Source organism: Pollicipes pollicipes, unplaced genomic scaffold (genome assembly GCF_011947565.3).
Source record: "Pollicipes pollicipes isolate AB1234 unplaced genomic scaffold, Ppol_2.1 Scaffold_3447;HRSCAF=4054_pilon_pilon_pilon, whole genome shotgun sequence".
In the NCBI taxonomy this organism is placed as follows: Eukaryota; Metazoa; Arthropoda; class Thecostraca; order Pollicipedomorpha; family Pollicipedidae; genus Pollicipes; species Pollicipes pollicipes.
Genome location: NW_023596297.1, coordinates 41475378 through 41491895, shown reverse-complemented (window position 1 = coordinate 41491895; position 16518 = coordinate 41475378). Strand labels below are relative to the sequence as shown.

The 16518-nt window shown below is 52.8% G+C and overlaps 2 protein-coding genes across 3 annotated transcripts; one reads left to right on the top strand and one right to left on the bottom strand.

Annotated features, from left to right (window-relative positions):
• Nucleotides 1-179: 179 nt before the first annotated feature.
• On the top strand, nucleotides 180-3848 carry LOC119092620 (transcription elongation factor 1 homolog). The gene is made up of 2 exons (XM_037215579.1): nucleotides 180-403; nucleotides 3567-3848. Exons 1-2 carry the CDS (start codon nucleotides 288-290, stop codon nucleotides 3697-3699), a joined length of 249 nt encoding a protein of 82 aa, XP_037071474.1. The 5' UTR covers nucleotides 180-287; the 3' UTR covers nucleotides 3700-3848.
• Nucleotides 3849-6411: 2563 nt separating this feature from the next.
• LOC119091985 (uncharacterized) lies at nucleotides 6412-15235 on the bottom strand. Of its 2 annotated transcripts, none has more exons than XM_037214928.1 (5): nucleotides 15131-15235; nucleotides 14565-14684; nucleotides 8268-8370; nucleotides 7713-7874; nucleotides 6412-7018 (listed from the first exon to the last, which is right to left on the bottom strand). In XM_037214928.1, the coding sequence occupies exons 2-5, from the start codon at nucleotides 14668-14670 to the stop codon at nucleotides 6823-6825; spliced, it is 567 nt and encodes a 188-aa protein (XP_037070823.1). In that variant the 5' UTR covers nucleotides 14671-14684; nucleotides 15131-15235; the 3' UTR covers nucleotides 6412-6822. The 2 variants fall into 2 exon arrangements, with proteins under 2 accessions (XP_037070823.1, XP_037070824.1); XM_037214929.1 differs by having other exon boundaries at nucleotides 14565-14678; nucleotides 15131-15215.
• Between the last annotated feature and the right edge of the window lie 1283 nt (nucleotides 15236-16518).

Here is a 16518-nt window from a genome sequence, read left to right as displayed (position 1 = left end):
CATAAAGCATAAAGATGCATTATCATAATATGCATGTTATTTATCCTGTAATTCGTTGAACTGAGCTCGTCCACCCACAATGTGCTGATAAAGGCGCGTGTCAGTGCTCGGTGGCAGTAAATTAGGGGCACCCTGTTATTGGTCGGACGTGGAAGGCAAATTCGACGCCGAAACAAAACAAGTGGTGTGCAACGTGGGCCAGCGGCAGAGTTTGGGAGCGTGTGGCGTAGGAAGATTTGGTGCATAGAGATACTGAGTCAGTTTGCTTCCATCGTTAATTCTTAAATATGGGGCGAAGGAAAAGCAACCGGAAGCCGCCTCCAAAGCGGAAAAATATTGAGCCACTGGACTTGTTGTTCAACTGCCCCTTCTGCAACCATGAGAAAAGCTGTGAAGTGAAGATGTAAGAACATTTAGACGATTTTTGGGGACGAGACTTGACCACAGCATGTTGAAGAACATGTGGAGCAAAATGTGTCTGTCTGTGCTTATGTAACTCGCATGCCGTGGGTTGAAAGGCACTCATATGTATGATCTCAAAGGAGCACTTCATAATGACAGCTTGCAAATGACCCACACATTTTGTCACAATTAAGTGACTGGTATGCTGAAAATGGAGTGTGTTTGCATTTTACCCAGTTCAGGCTGCATTGATGCTGAATTTTCAAATGGCTTTTGCCTGAAAAGTGTATTGGTGATATGTTTGCATGAAGTTACCTTGCATCATTATTTTGGGAAACACTGATGTTATGTTCTAAAGTTGGTGATGACCATGGCCCAAACTGAGTGCTTCAGTTGACAGTGCACCTGCGTGAAAAGAAGCCAGGGTGTTGCTGCTATACTGGACATTCAGCTTAACACATATGTTTTAGTCTAGTTGTGATTGAGCAAAGTGTGTCAACTTGAACAATGAAACATGTGCAGAATGGGTGAAACCAATGAGAAAGCTCAGCATATGCTTGGATGTATTTTTTGGTTTGGAACACCTCACAGCCAATGAAAGTTAGAGGGTACAGTGCCAGGTTGTCCAGCTCATGCCACATACATTTAGACCAGACTGTTAAAGTATAGGCTATGCCAAACATGTCAAGTGTAACAGTGATATCCTGACAATCATTTTGATGCATGCATACCTTCAGTCTGGGAGAACCAAGTTTAATGGATGGTTGCCACTAGTTTTGGTGTACAGATAACCAATGCTTCAAAAAGTCATGATAGTGCTAAGGCTGTTTCAAAGAAAGCTGTCATTAAAACATTTTTGGATTGGTTTGCCAGGATGTTGTACTGCACATGTGTGCTCCAGGTGCATGAGCATCCCATGGGCATCTTGCAAACAGGATGCAGTTTTTTATAGGCTGTCACAGAATGCCCATAAAGAACATTACAAAATATTAACAATGTTACAAAGCATTAAAAATGTTACACATTTTTAGCTATTCTTCACTTCTTCCCCTAGTTACTGAGAAGACTGGGTGATGCCCCCTCCCTTGGTTACTCTGTGTTAAACATAACATTCCTAACAGGTAGTATCTGTGAAGGCCTTGATTAGGCTAAAAGTGTAGAGGACAAATTGGCATGTTTGTCATTGTACAGAGCCAGCAATATCTGGTTTAGGCTAGGTTTTACAGCTGCAGGTGTTATGTGCACATGTTTTTGGTTATGTTTCAAAATTGTTCAGAAGGCTTAAGCATGAACTGCAATCACATCTAAGCATGGCTAAGCATGCTGCTTGCTCTCTCCTCCCTTTTTACCATTCTGTTACCCTGTCAAAAATCCCTCCCTCTCAATATGAAGCATAACATTTAAATGGCCCCATATGGATAAAGCACTTGTGGTTACCTATTTACTAGGCCTGAGATCAACATACATTTGCTTCTCAGAGATGGGCACTGGTAGAATTTCATCCTTAAGTGTTGGCTTGATTTTACACATATGAGGATATTTGTTGAAGGAAAGGTTGCTGGCCATGAACTATGGCCATGCCATTATGACATGCATGCATGTGGGCAGAATCTGTCCCTGAGGCTGGAGGTGCTTCAAAGATTCTGTTTCTGTTGCAACATAAACCATTTCTGTATAAACATGATAACATTCCAGCTTTGTGAAGTGTTGTGTACTTTTTGTGCCTAGGGCCTATTTTTGGGCTTAGGGCCTATTTCATGTCATCTGAATTGTATTTGGAGTCATGATTTTACATGTGAGAGCACAAATGTATCCTTTAAAGCCCAGGTGCACTGACACAGAAATTCAAACCCCATGTGAAAAGTATCCTTTTTCTCACAGTAGGTTTTTTGGTTAAAATTGGTTGATTTATCAAGATTTATTGTAAGGTATGGGTCTGGTGCCACAATGCCAAGTTTCTCAGCCCATATAATTTACATATATGGTCTGCATTTCTGGATGATCACACTAGGTTGAGGTGTATGTACTTGAGTAGAGCCTGAGATTAAGGAAATTTGTGGCCAATTAGATATTGCTGCAATAGTTTTGGCAGACTTGTTTGCTCGCAGTTCACTTATCAGGCTCATTTTTGGTATTGCTAGTCTCACTGAGTCTACTTTCCAGATGCAAAATGTCATGCTAAGTCTCACTTTTGATGTGGTCCTGTGTACAGACACCTCATCTTTTCTTTCTGAAGTCTCGCTTTTTAGTCATCTCCAAGTATTTTAACACCATATAGTCATATAGAACATAAGCCTAATACCCTCATACCTAAGTCTAATTGTTTGTTGATTATTGTCCATCCATTCTGCCTGAGACATGACATACCAAACAATTTTCATTCTAAAAAGGTCAGACTAGTGTCACACTGCATTATTTTGCCAAGGTCAAAACAATTATGTGAAAAAATCATCTCATTTTCCTTAAAATATGATGATGCCTTAGTTTTCACAGGTGTTAGGTATTAGATAGGTAAGTGGGTGGCTGTCAGGTGGGACAAAGGTTGTAGGTACTAGGCACATAGACATTGTGCTTTAAACTTAGATGTGTAGGTCTGACGAAGTTATGTTAGTGTCATTGGTAGTGATGAACAAAGGGTACTCCTTAAGTTCAACAGTCATCAGGTCATTGATGGCCTCAAGCATGACAGTTTGTATGTGGGTATGTAATGTCATGCACCATCTACTCTGGAGTCAAGTGGTGCTTCAATACATGAGGCTTTGATGTTGAAGGATTTGAAGTGTTATTAGGTATGTTTAAGATGAGATGCAAATGGTGTTGACATGGTTGTACATAGTATAGGGATATTCTCATGGTCCTGCCAGGCCAAAAAGACCAGCAGCAGAGTTCAGTGTTAGACCAAAGGCAGTGCTACCATCGTGGCAGAATCACAGCACAAGCCACATGATCCACTTGGCAGGTACTGGAAACTTGATAACATCCATGCACGACATTCAGAATAGACTATCTGACATGTGTGGGGAATGGCATGCTCATATACCATAGCTCACTTGTCAGGAACAATAAGAAGAGATCGCTGGTGCATCACCATATGACTCTCTGACATCTCTTGTCAGTTGTCATTCCAGATGCACTGATCAGTGTATTGCCATCCCTGTTTGCAGGGACAAGGCGCGCAACTCTGGCCGCGTGACCTGCCGTGTCTGCCTGGAGGACTTTCAGACCAACACCAACATCCTCTCGGAGCCGATCGACGTGTATAACGACTGGATTGACGCCTGTGAGAACGCCAACTGACCCCGGCCCCGTGGCGGAGCTGGTGCCGCCCGCCGCCGGCGTCGCGCTTGCCCCCTTACCCGGGAGCTCACACGCAGCTGCCGGCCGCACCAGAGGGTGGCGCTGGCGGCGGACCGCCGGCTGACGGCTGGCAGGGAGGCCACGCGGCCGTGGTGGGTGCCGGCCGACCTGCCGCTGGCACTGATGTGCCGTGCACGCGCGCGCCTCCGCGACGGCCGGTCGGCTGGCAGGGAGGCCACTCGGCCGTGACGGGCGCCGATGTGCCGCGCACGCGCGCGCCTCCCCCACGGCCGGTCGGTATGCAGGGAGGCCACGCGGCCGTGGTGGGTGCCGGCCGACCTGCCGCCGGCACCGATGTGCCGTGCACGCGCGCGCCTTCCCGACGGCCGGTCGGCTGGCAGGGAGGCCACTCGGCCGTGACGGGCGCCGATGTGCCGCGCACGCGCGCGCCTCCCCCACGGCCGGTCGGTATGCAGGGAGGCCACTCGGCCGTGACGGGCGCCGATGTGCCGTGCACGCGCGCGCCTCCCCGACGGCCGGTCGGCTGGCGGTTACAGGTGATTTTCAGTTGTCAGTGGAGTGCTCGGCCGTTCAGGGTCGTTTCCTCGCAGCATGGGAACATCTCGTGTCAATGCCGGTAAAGCCTGCCGTTGAATCTTGCATCGGTCTGCGGCTGCTAATTTTGTTTTCTTTGCATATCATAATGTTTGTGTGATGCTAGTAAGATTGGCAAATCCTCGCAAATCTCTGTGGTATAAGTGAGGCACGATCTACGTAACTCTGCCCATCAGAGAAGTTAGAAGGTTGCCCACATCTTATGTCGCGACTTAACATGTCATGTACGATTTGCGATCATGTTAACTGTCGTTCATCTGTCATCATCATTTGTCATAAATCAATAAAAGTGGCCAAGGCTTACCTTTCGTTGTGGCTGTGAAAGTGTTGCATGCTTAGGTCGATTCGAAATGTTCCTGGATGTCATGGTCCATAGAGGAATGAGAAAATTGCATTCCACATCTTTTCAACCTCAACGAGAACAGAACGAATGAAAGTTTGGCTTTTTGCAATGGCAATTCGGCCAGATGCGCCGCGTATCGTGTCGTGAATACGACGCTGTAATTTTTTACACCGATAGTGAGCCTATGTTCAAGCCAAAACGAGTTAGTGGCGTGTAGAGTGGCAGGCTGGCATAAAGAAGGCGCGGCAGCTTTTCACACGGACTCCTCGTAGAGTGTTTTGACTTGCCTTCTCCCACGCGGGATATCGGCGAGGTTCCCTCCTACTAACCGTGTCCCTCTCCCACGCGGGATATCGGCGAGCTTCCCTCTTACTAATCGTGTCCCTCTCCCACGCGGGATATCGGCGAGGTTCCCTCCTACTAACCGTGTCCCTCTCCCACGCGGGATATCGGCGAGGTTCCCTCTTACTAACCGTGTCCCTCTCCCACGCGAGATATCGGCGAGGTTCCCTCTTACTAATCGTGTCCCTCTCCCACGCGGGATACCCCTCTCCCACGCGGGATATCGGCGAGGTTCCCTCTTACTAATCGTGTCCCTCTCCCACGTGGGATATCGGCGAGGCTCCCCTTACTAATCGTGTCCCTCTCCCGCGCGGGATATCAGCGAGCTTCCCGCTTACTAATCGTGTCCGCGCTGTTTTGATCAGAAAACAATACCACGTAAACCGCGATTTTGTGTTTGTTGCCCCGTTTTTACAACAAATCCCGGTAATAAGTGTCAGTTAACCCATCGCCGGCCGTGGCGGCACCACCGGCAACACGGAATGCCTGTGGCAGCTTACTGTTAGAACTAGCGATGGGTACATAAAACAGCTTCACATTGTCATACGACATAGGCATTCATCTAAAGTTGTAGCGACAACGGAGGTCTTGTGCGTTGGGGTACTGAAAACCAAGATGAAGCCCATAGAACACCCCCGTCTGCCCATGTGTCCCGGCGCAAGCAGCCTCGCTGAGTGGAATGGATAAAATCCATCTGTAAAGGAACACCGTGGGCCGAGTGGTGCAATCTTGTAATGTAGAAAAATGGACTACGGTGCTCAAGGTAGCATGTAAAAAAGGCGTAGCGTGTAATCCAACCCCACCGATGGCTTAAAGCGCAACACAGCAGAGTTGTCTGAACTGCCGTGAAGAAAACTGTGGCGTACAGGCTCTACATTTTCCGGCCATTCGACGACGGGAGCATATGAGAGTGGTAAAGTTCATTCGCGTAGGTGCCGAGGAGTCAGCTGTTTTTTTTTTATGTTGTTGCACATGTCCCTTGGGGTCCACTGCCTGTTGCTTCTTCCCTCGTTCAGGGTTGATAATCCGTTATACGATGAATCTGTCATCCGATCATCCGTCACCTGGCTCCAGGCACCGAGCCGGATGACGCATTCACCCACTCAACTGTCCAAGGTTGCAAGAGCAGTTGGTTCCGGACAAGATGGCGCTGCCGTCTGGCCGTAAAACGGGTCGAAATGTCGGCTGATGGGAGGATGTGTTGTCTGTGGCGCAGGCGGTAATTTGCTGTTCTCCATTGCACTTGGATGCACTCCGTAAAAAGGAGACGCCGACGAGGAACACGCCAGTGACGCCATTGAACCACATTGGTGAAGTGACGCATCGCTCATTCAGAAGAACTGTATGTGCTGCCTTGCATACGGTACGTCACCCCTTGTTTGCGGCCGCGGGCGACCCATGAAAGCAAGAGCCGCCTCACACAACACGGTCGTCGAGAGACCGCTGCTTTATTGAACTTCGGAGCCGCTACAGACACCTCGAGCAGCGGGGCCCGGCCGCCACTGCGCACCGCGACGCTTGTGTAGGAAGCATCCGTTCAACCGATGCCGCGCTGTGATGGGGGGTACCCCGGTGACCCCGCCTTAGCTGGTCTCCCATGCGTAACGACAAAACACTGCACGTGCCAACACCGCGCTGGTTAGCAACAAAATGTATCAATGCCCCGACTTGCACCATGTTCATAGACCTGGAACTCTCACTAGATCCAGTACCAATAGCTCTGGCCCTTGCACAGGCTGAAATGGCCTGGGCATGCCCGCCATCCGCCCAGTAATAAATATGTTTCATCCGCCGTCAGCGAACGGGGCTCGGCTCACTCGCGGCTACCACCCGAGCCACTCAGCCGCCATGGTGGAGAACTTCTGGATGGTAGTGCCGAGACCCTTTGCGTCGCGCAGTTTGGGCGTGTCGCACTCTGGCACCAGCCTCTCGCAGTCCACCGGGTCTTCCTTCAGCGACTGCAGCTTATCCACCATCGACAGTGAGCCGCTGGCGCCCATCATGTAGGCCACGCCGCCGCTGCCGGGAGAGGCGTTGTTAGCGCGTGGACGCAGGGCGGCCCTCGACAGCGCTTGGGGCGGGGGGGGGGGGGGCATTGCCAGCCATGGGTGGAGGTTAGCCTGAGACAGTCAGGGGTGCGGGGCGGCAGCGTGCGAATCTGCCGCACTTCCAGCCGGCGTTCCAGTTGTGCAATGCTCGCTGAGAACATTCCCTTTGTTCCGGGGGTCGGCGTGGGGGGGGGGAGGGGGAGACCCCCCCCCCCAAATGCGTAGGGATTTGGTTCACTTTTTTGACGGGTTGGATACGCTGAAAGCTGCAGTCTCCCGAACTATATCGTGCCCTTCCCTCTTCCAGCCGTTCACCACATCGTCACATTTCTGACAGGTGTTGCATGACCGTGTGCTGGGAGGACCAGCCCACCTGACTAGCGACCGGCGACACCGGTGGCGCGGCGCTGCTGTGGGCCGTAACTTGCTACAGCGTCGTCAGCCCAAGATAAATGTGAAAAATTGGTAATGTTTCCGTCATTGGTTTGCTGGCACTGAAAGCGGTCACCCTTAGTTCGGTATCCTTATTTGTTGCAAACACGGTTGGAAAACTTGTTCGGTAGGCCTTGTCGTCTTATAAGGTTCAACTTAATAGTTACGTCGTCGCGTCAGACTGTTAGTCAACCATCCCCCCCCCAAGAGCACATCCAACCAAGGCCGCTCACATGGCGAAGTCGAAGAAGGGGTCGGGCTGGCCGGCGGTGACATGGTCGCACACGAGCCGGCGCGCGCACGCCTCCTGGTGCGGCTGGTGGCGCAGCTGCCAGAGCGCCATCAGGTGGATGGGGAAGTGCCACCACTCCTCGTCATCCTCGGCGCGTGATTTCCTGTGGAACATGGCGGCGCTTAGTCCATGTCCAAGTGTCCGCGCAGTGCACTTCCGGCTGAGGAAGGCTGGTGGTCACCTGCACATCTCTGTCTTAAGTGCGCTCAACCTCAGGGGAGTAGCTGGCAAATTGCTGCCTCTCTGAGAGACGATAAACGTAAGAATGTACGAACAGAATTTACGCAAGACAGGCACAGCGATACCAGCAAAATGTGTACAGACGAGACACCTGCTTACAGAAAGGCCGCGTCAGCTAATCGCTGGAACACGTCTGCCTCGATGGGGCGGTGTGACCCCAAGCCCCGTAATGTGTTGCCCCTGATCGTGGTTGGGGCTGGGGCTGCGCGCCATCTGCCGGCTGTGAGCAGCCGCCGTGCTCCGGAGTCTGACTCACTGGGTGGAGCTGTTGGGGGTGGTCAGACCGACCATGGCGAGCATCCTCTCGTCCAGCAGCGACTGGAAGAAGGTCGGGAACGACGCCCGCGCCAGGTACGCAACTGCAGAGAGAACAGCGCTGATGTTACAGATAAGCGCACGTAAGGCCGGAGCGGCGCCGAGCAGGACCGAGATCAGCACACGTAAGACCGGAGCGGCGCCGAGCAGAACCGAGATCAGCACACGTAAGGCCGGGGCGGTGCGGAGCAGGACCGAGATCAGCACACGTAAGGCCGGAGCGGCGCCGAGCAGAACCGAGATCAGCACACGTAAGGCCGGAGCGGTGCGGAGCAGGACCGAGATCAGCACACGTAAGGCCGGGGCGGTGCGGAGCAGGACCGAGATCAGCACACGTAAGGTCGGAGCGGCGCCGAGCAGAACCGAGATCAGCACACGTAAGGCCGGAGCGGTGCGGAGCAGGACCGAGATCAGCACACGTAAGGCCGGAGCGGTGCGGAGCAGGACCGAGATCAGCACACGCAGCGTATCAGTCAGTCGCAAGGAGGAGCAGCATGCCCGGAATCACGCTTCGGCCGTTCTTCTAACAAGGGCGCCCCCTTACCCGCCGCGCAAAAAAAGGTTTGTTCAATCAATGCACGTTGCAGTGAAGTGAAGACATTTAACAGTACTCGCCAAAAAGGTCGTGTAAGCTTACGTTGATTTCATAACGAAAGATTGCAGCATGAACGGACATAGTTTCGTGTCAATCTAAAAATATGAAAGCAAACCTGCTTAGCACGCTGCCCGTGACCAGTCCAGCACGAAAATTAACGACGAGGTTGTCAGTATCATCAGTAACGATCAGTACACTGAGCCTTGTGGGCCCAGGTCTTTGTTCCGGCAGTTTGCGGACGGCTGATGTCGGGCAGGAATGCGTTCAAGACGTTAGCATGATTGTGGGTCAGGTATACCAGTTTGCTGCGGAAATGCGACTAGAATAGGCTCGTAGGTCAAAGCGAAGGCTCTTGTCCAGTCCGGTTTTTCTGCGTTGGGTGCAGCCGCGCGGCAGCAGGGCGTGATCGCGCGGCGCCACCGGTGATTCGACGTGAACCCAGCGTCAACCCCACAGACCCGGTGGCTTTGCCTGCCGGAGGCCTTATCGCCAGCGCTACTTCTACCTCAGCGGTCAACAGCCCACCTCCGGTCCTGCAGCTGCCACTGCCACCGGACGGCAGCGGCGCTCCGGCGGTGCCGCAGGTCGCCGCCCGAGCGAACCAGTTCTGTAGCGGACTGGGAGCGCGGGGCGGGGCGGTCGTCGGCACGCTGCAGTGACCTGCTCTCGCCGCTGCTCTGGATAACGGGTCAGCGCGGCGGTCCAGGGCCGGGCGCCGGCATGTCCGCCTCCCGCCTCCAATGGTGGTGCATAGTCGTCCAAGCTGTTGATGGCCTTGCGTGCTGACGTGTGTGGATCCCATCAATGGGTCCCAGGGCTCATTGTCTGCTTTTGCTCAAACGACCTACTGGCATAATCCTCCCCTGTATGTTAGTTGCTTAACAGCCTTCATCCATATTCGTTGGAACTTCACAAATGTCTTGGGATCCGCGATTCATTTAAACTTGAAGAATTTTTCGGTACACAGCATACATCTCGAGGTTTTGTCATAAGAGTTATGGGATACAGGAGCCGTTTCTCCGACCACCAAGGCTCGCAAATTCCCTTGGGTGTGTTTAGGGAAAGTGCGGGTAGATCCCTTCAGCGTTTCGCTCCATGATATTCGATATGCGTGGATTCCTTCTGGATCCTCGCACGACTTTTTGTAAACCCAAGGGTTATGGCATACACGATAAGTGTAATGGGGCTCCAAATTTGACGTCAACAAATAAAGATTAACTTGAATCGCTTGAAATGGCGTGATAATTCTCAGAAATTATCTCTCATGCCAGCACGTATGTGATGCGACGTGTTGAAGCACTAGCTTTAAAGTGTTGTTATTACTTAAGGATCACGTATAAGGCAAGGAAATGTTAGAAAGGACACTGGCTGCTACGTGGGGTTGAATTTCACACAAGCATGATGCGCCGGCTGATCAAGGCAGGAGCAGCGAGGTGAGGCCTCCAAAGGTAGTGGAAAGGCATAGCTTTTCTCTCTATTGGGTGTTTTTTTTGGGTTTCTGCGCTTGAGCTTCTGGTACGGTATATGGAATTGGCCTCTGATATTCGGCGTTTGATGCGGCATGGCCAGCGCTCACATGTTATGCTCATGGGCTGACGCCGGTACGCTCTGCGATTCCACTGCTCCTCATCTTATGCTAGTCATTGTTGATGACTCGGGTGGGAAGTCCAGGCTGAGGTTCGCCGCCCGCTGACCGGACCAGTGTACTGTACTGGGCCCGGGTCGGCCCAGTACAGCCGCGGCCGATTGGCCCGCGTCACGACAGGCGCCGCCGGCCACTGTCACGGCTGTTTTCCCAGCGAACGTCGGCCAGACGGACCGCCCGCTCTCTCCCAGGCACCACCGTTAGCGGTCCGCCGTGGAACAAACAGCTAACGGTGCGCGCGCCGCGCACGCCCCCGTCCACTGAGCTCGGCAGAGCGACTTCACGCGCGCGTCATTTCCCGTGCGCCGTGCCAGTTCACGGTCCAGTGTCGGCGGCGCCACTGGCGCTGGCGCGGCGCCGGCGGAGCGGGTCCTGTTCGCCGGAGTGACGCGGCGCTCGGCTGAGACCGGCGGCTGAACAGACGGCCTGGATTGGGCAGGCGTTCCCGTGCGCCGTCGGCACATCGTGACCCGTGACGTCACGGCCTTTTGTGGGTGTGACCGCAGCCGGCGCAACAGACCGTAACACCAGGCCGCCGCCCAAGCGCGTCCGAGGAGTCGGAGGCGATCATACCTCGGCTAGGAAAAACACGCGGTGGCCCGGCCGACCAGCGGGCCGCCACGTCTGCGAGGGCCCGCCCGACCCGGGTCACTGGACCAAGGCTCGTGAGCCGGAGGTTCGTGATGAAAAAAGTTCATCACAAAAGACGCGCATGCACAGGTTCGTGTCGGTAATTGCTCCTGGCATAAAATATACACAATCAAGGACAAACAGGTATGGACACATGAAGACATGCAAATGGGAAAGCCATGTTTGTTATGAGCGCTACATATGTATCTGTATCAATACGCAAAGATATGCTCATATGCGTTTTCCGGCACGAACCTATGTTCACACCCCTAGATCACATCAGCGACAGGTCGGCCGACTTGTCACACTTCAGGGCTGCAGAAGTGCCGGGCAATGGCGCAATCAGCGACATAGAAAGGAGCTGTGAACGGGGAACGCACCGGACTTGGCCGTAACCGTTGGATCTGTAATTAACCCTCGAACGGGGGTGAAAAAGTGTTTTTTTCTGTCACCGATTAAATCTGAAACCGTCTTAATCGTCCCGTGGCGTCAAATCTTTCAGAAACCGTTGCAATATACCTCTGAATGCGATGAACCACAAAATAAAGACAAATTAAATGCGGCACAACCATCAAACATTTTCGTTCGGGGAGTTCATTTAAGCTAAAGCTTCATTTCATGCCCACCAAACACTGAATGCTGGTTGACTAAACTATTAGAATTATCAGATAAGGGAATACTTACATAACCAGCCTAAACGCGCGTAATTTCCTTTTCGCCTGTGGGGCGGGGGATTGTGCCTTCCAACCAGGGATGCATTTTACTTTTTAAGACATGATTTTTATGAATTTTTTCGCTTCTCATAATGTTGGGTTCATTCCCCCAGAAGACATAATTTTGAGAAACACTGATATAGTATAGTTTGTAGCATGTTTCTCTTACCGGCTAAAACCTGTTCTGACTAAAACTGCTATGTTTGGCGGCATTTTATGGCTCAGCTTAGTCACACAGGGAGACGTCAACATTTTGACATGTGCTCACCATGCAAGCGTTAGCAATTTCAGGGCAATACTTCTTAACTTTGGGTTTCATCGAGCTGCGATTATCTGTTGTAATATCGCCTTGCCTCATTCGCAAAATTGTCAGCATTTGTTACCGATTATATCCGGTAAATCTCATCCCTGCGTTCGAGAGCGCGGGATCGCCCACACGCAGGGCTGTACTTGTAGATTTGTATCAATGCCATCAATACGATTGGCCGTATTTATCAGTCAATTTGTGTTGGCCCATGTCGATGCGATCAGTGTTGCCGAAATCTGGTCCCAGTTTTCATCTGAATTGTACCAAGTTTTCGCAATGTGTAAAAGTTCACGGTTCTGTGTTGATCCAATGGGATATAAGAATGCAGGGAAAGCACACCTGAGTTCAACAATGTGCACACGGCGTTTTTTAATGTTCTACGGGTGTTTGCAATGAATCGTGCCCCTTGTTCCTGAAAACTGCGTGACATTAAAACCAGAGGATCTCAACATACAAGCCATTAAGCCGTGGTGCCGGACCGCGGCGCTTAAGTCGAAAACGTTTCCAAAGGTCAGCAAAACTTACTCGATCTCCGGCCCCGTTGCAATGAGGATACATGGCACTTCAAACGTGCTTGTTTGCAAGAAATCAGCCGCTTATGTAGTGATCGACAAACAGTAATTTGACACTTTCCTAACGATGAACACTAATTACAGACCATCTTGAGCTGCTGGACCAGGTCGCTCGGGCTCACACATGATCGCCGGGCTGCTATTGGTACCCTATGACGGAGTCAGCCCCGCCCCTCGCTCACTCTGGCGGGATTTGCGGACACGGCACACGTCGCGCTGAACATAGAACTACTCGACTCGTGAGGCTTCTGGATATTGGTGGAACAGGCATGATGCACGGCAACGAGCTCCCCGAAAAAATGCGCACGTGGCCAGTCGCATAAATACGGATGTCCAGTAATGATACACAAACTAGACACGCCGGTCTTGCTAAATAATTACGTCAGAGGCCTCCCAATGAAGAGCACTAAGAAAGATATTGCCTGCTCTGGCAAAACTGGCGCGTCAGTAAAGGGAAAACAGTTTTCAAAAGCAGATTCTAATGGACGTCTGCTGTCTTTGTGCGACTTTTCTGCGAGTGCCTAGTGATTCATTTCCGCTACTTTACAAAAGTCAGCTCACTTAACCGCAGCATCACTCGCTTGAGCCCTTCACAAACCGCCCCTTCACGCGGCGATGATAAGGGCTCACCCCATCTGCTTGACTGGACCACCCATTAATGCCCCTCGGCCCTCACACAACTCCGTCGAAATCGTAATTTAAGCCAAAACTCAGTAGCTCGCCTCCCATACGAATTTGCAAGAGAAAAGGCCCGGAAGAAGGCAACGGCTAATAGTGTAACCATCATGCTTATTATCTGACCGGAAAGAAGCTCACAATTTACCTACATGTCGATGACATGGCAGGAGTAATAAAACCATGCCCAAAACGAGGATCGTGACCCAGTTTTACCACTTAACAAAGCTCTTTGTTTGCTTTCACACTCAGTTCCAAACGAGAGGTTTCCTGCTACTTTTCACTGAAAAATGTCATTTCCAACATAATTTATCGTAGCAAGGCTCTAGAACAGTTAACGATTGTCATGCTGATTAAACCTCGATGGCTAAATATCAAGTGCGAGACGACAGCAGAATGCTGGATATAACGTACACCGTACGTTAAAGCCAGCAGAGTTTCTCAGTCAACGTTTTGGATGCACAGTGCCGTTTAACGAAAATAAGCTGCACCGCCGTAATCCGCAGCAACCGGCCGCCCAGAGCGGCCGTCGGCGGATCCAGACTCGTCCCGAGACCACCTGCCGCTCCATCCCCGCCCTATTACGACAGGACCACCACCTCCTGACCCGGACTGAGTTAGACTGGCCGTCCCATGCCCACCCTATTACTACAGGACCACCACCTCGTGACCTGGACTGCAGTAGACTGGCCATCCCATGCCCGCTGTATTACGACAGGACCACCACCTCGTGACCTGGACTGAGCTAGACTGGCCGTCCCATGCCCGCTGTACTACAACAGAACCACCACCTCGTGACCTGGGCTGAGCTAGACTAGCCATCCCATGCCCGCCGTATTACTACAGGACTCCCACCTCGTGACCTGGACTGAGCTAGACTGGCTGTCCCATGTCCGCCGTACTACGACAGGACCACCAGCTCGTGACCTGTGCTGAGCTAGACTGGTCGTCGTTCAGTCGCATGTCTGTGTGTGCCCCTCTCTCCTGCGATCCGCGGGCGCTGTGCGAGCTGGGAGTGAACGGCCGAGTGGCGGTGCCGCCGCCGCCGCCGCCGCCGCCGCCGCCCGAGGGACCGGAGTCGGACCACCGGGCGCCACTCACTCATGAGCAGGACGGAGAGCGCTGTGACCGAGTCGACGATGGACGGGTCGGTGGCCACGGCGGCCGTCTGCGCCGGCGTCACTTCGAAGGGAGGCATGGCTGCCATAGCTCACTCTGAAACTGACGAGTGGTGGGTCAGTGACCGGGCGGCGACGTCACTCGGCCGCTTCCGGGTCGGCCGCGCGCGCTGACCGCATACCGGAAGCGTTATGAGACGCTAGGTGTATGTTGACCGTCCATCGCGGCGCGCGCCGGCTAACACAATTCTGGGGAGAAATTTAGCGCGGCACACAAATATAAGCGCCGCCAGCTCATCACGCACTGAAGCAAACTGAATGCTCAGATCGTCGTCTGAAACTAAAACGCTCCTCATGGAACAGCTCAAGGTATGGTTAAAATGCCATGGTATGCTTTGGCACAGAGACGAACAAACACGGGCCGCACAGTATGCGGCCTCAGCGCCCAGGTGCGCGACAGAGACCCAGGGGCCAGTGGGAGTCAAGATGTGACGGCGACCCGGCCAGAGCGGCGTCACCGCCAGCCGGCGACCGCTGCTAGCTGCTCACCTGTCGCTGCGGCTGCGCTGCCGACCACACTGCCGCCGCCGCCGATCGGCGACGCCTCCTCGACGGGGTACCGTAAGGCGGCCGCGCCGGCAGCGACGGATAACTGGACGGTCACGTCACGTGACCCGCGCCGGACCAGGCCGGCGGCGTCACGTGACCGCCGCCAGCGGCCGCCGGCCTGATGGCGGAAGAGTTCTGGGTAGGCGCGCGCGTGGCGAGCGTCGACGCGGCCGCGGCCGGCCCGAGCCCGTGACGGCCGAGCCGGGGCGGCCGGACGCTGACCCGGCCGGCAGCTGACGGCGGCAGAGCGGCAGCTGCTGCTCGCACCGCCGCCGGCTGGGCACCAGGCCGCGGTGCAGATGGCGCGCCTCCCTCCCTGCCTTCGCCACCAGATCCAACACTTGATAACACTGAGGCGATGTTTTCCCTGTGATGGTGCGTTGTATGTGAATGGACGCGGTAGCACATCATCTATACGACCTATCGATCTACCGACAGAAGCGATTAGACTAGGTCTTAAGCTGAAGCAGTTGTTTCGGTTTCAACGTATTTTACAATGATTGCTGACAGCGTTTCTTTCCTTGCTTCTGTTTCTTTACCTACGGGTCTCACACTGTGATTGAAGAGAATGACGTCTGGCAAAGCTCCGGATGATACACTGAGGAGTCACTGGTTTTCATGGCGACCTTGCCACACATTCATAAAAAGGCAAATCGCACATGCGTGACAAAACATAAATAATTGTCCCGTTCCTGGCCGAAGTGATAGCAAAGCCACCTTCGCATCTCGTGGCTAATGTATATCACTGTTAAGCTTATATCTGGTTACCAAATGCCGGACAGTTAGCTTCCACTACCTCTTCGGAATAGCACTGTACGTGCTCAAGACACTGATTTCCGTGTTACGCTGTCAGAGGAAGGGCTCCGACTGTGAGCAAGCGCCGTTGTGCGTGAACGCATATCGATATATTCAGTTCCCGCAGCGGAGGACACGGGCGATACCGGGAGTTATCCGCTAAGGTCATTTCGTGCTGTATGCAGACGCGGGACCATAAAGGCCGTTGGGACGCACCTGCGGATTTCATCTCAGTGTCTATTCTAAACGTCTTTGAGCCACAGCTCAAACACCATTATACACACTATTCTGAGCACCATTCTGATTTGTAACCCTAGGCCACGAGGGGGCGTGATGTTGTAAATCAGAGTTTGGCAATCTTACAAAAGTAGGCTGTACTCGAGCAAGAGACATTCTGAGCCACCACATATTTCTCTGCCGAGAACGCGCACCAATGTTTTATCTTGGTCTCAGCACGATGGTTAATTCACGGGTACCTTTTATGAAGTCAATAATCGATAACACTGAAAGGTCGATAGCCGACATAACAACTG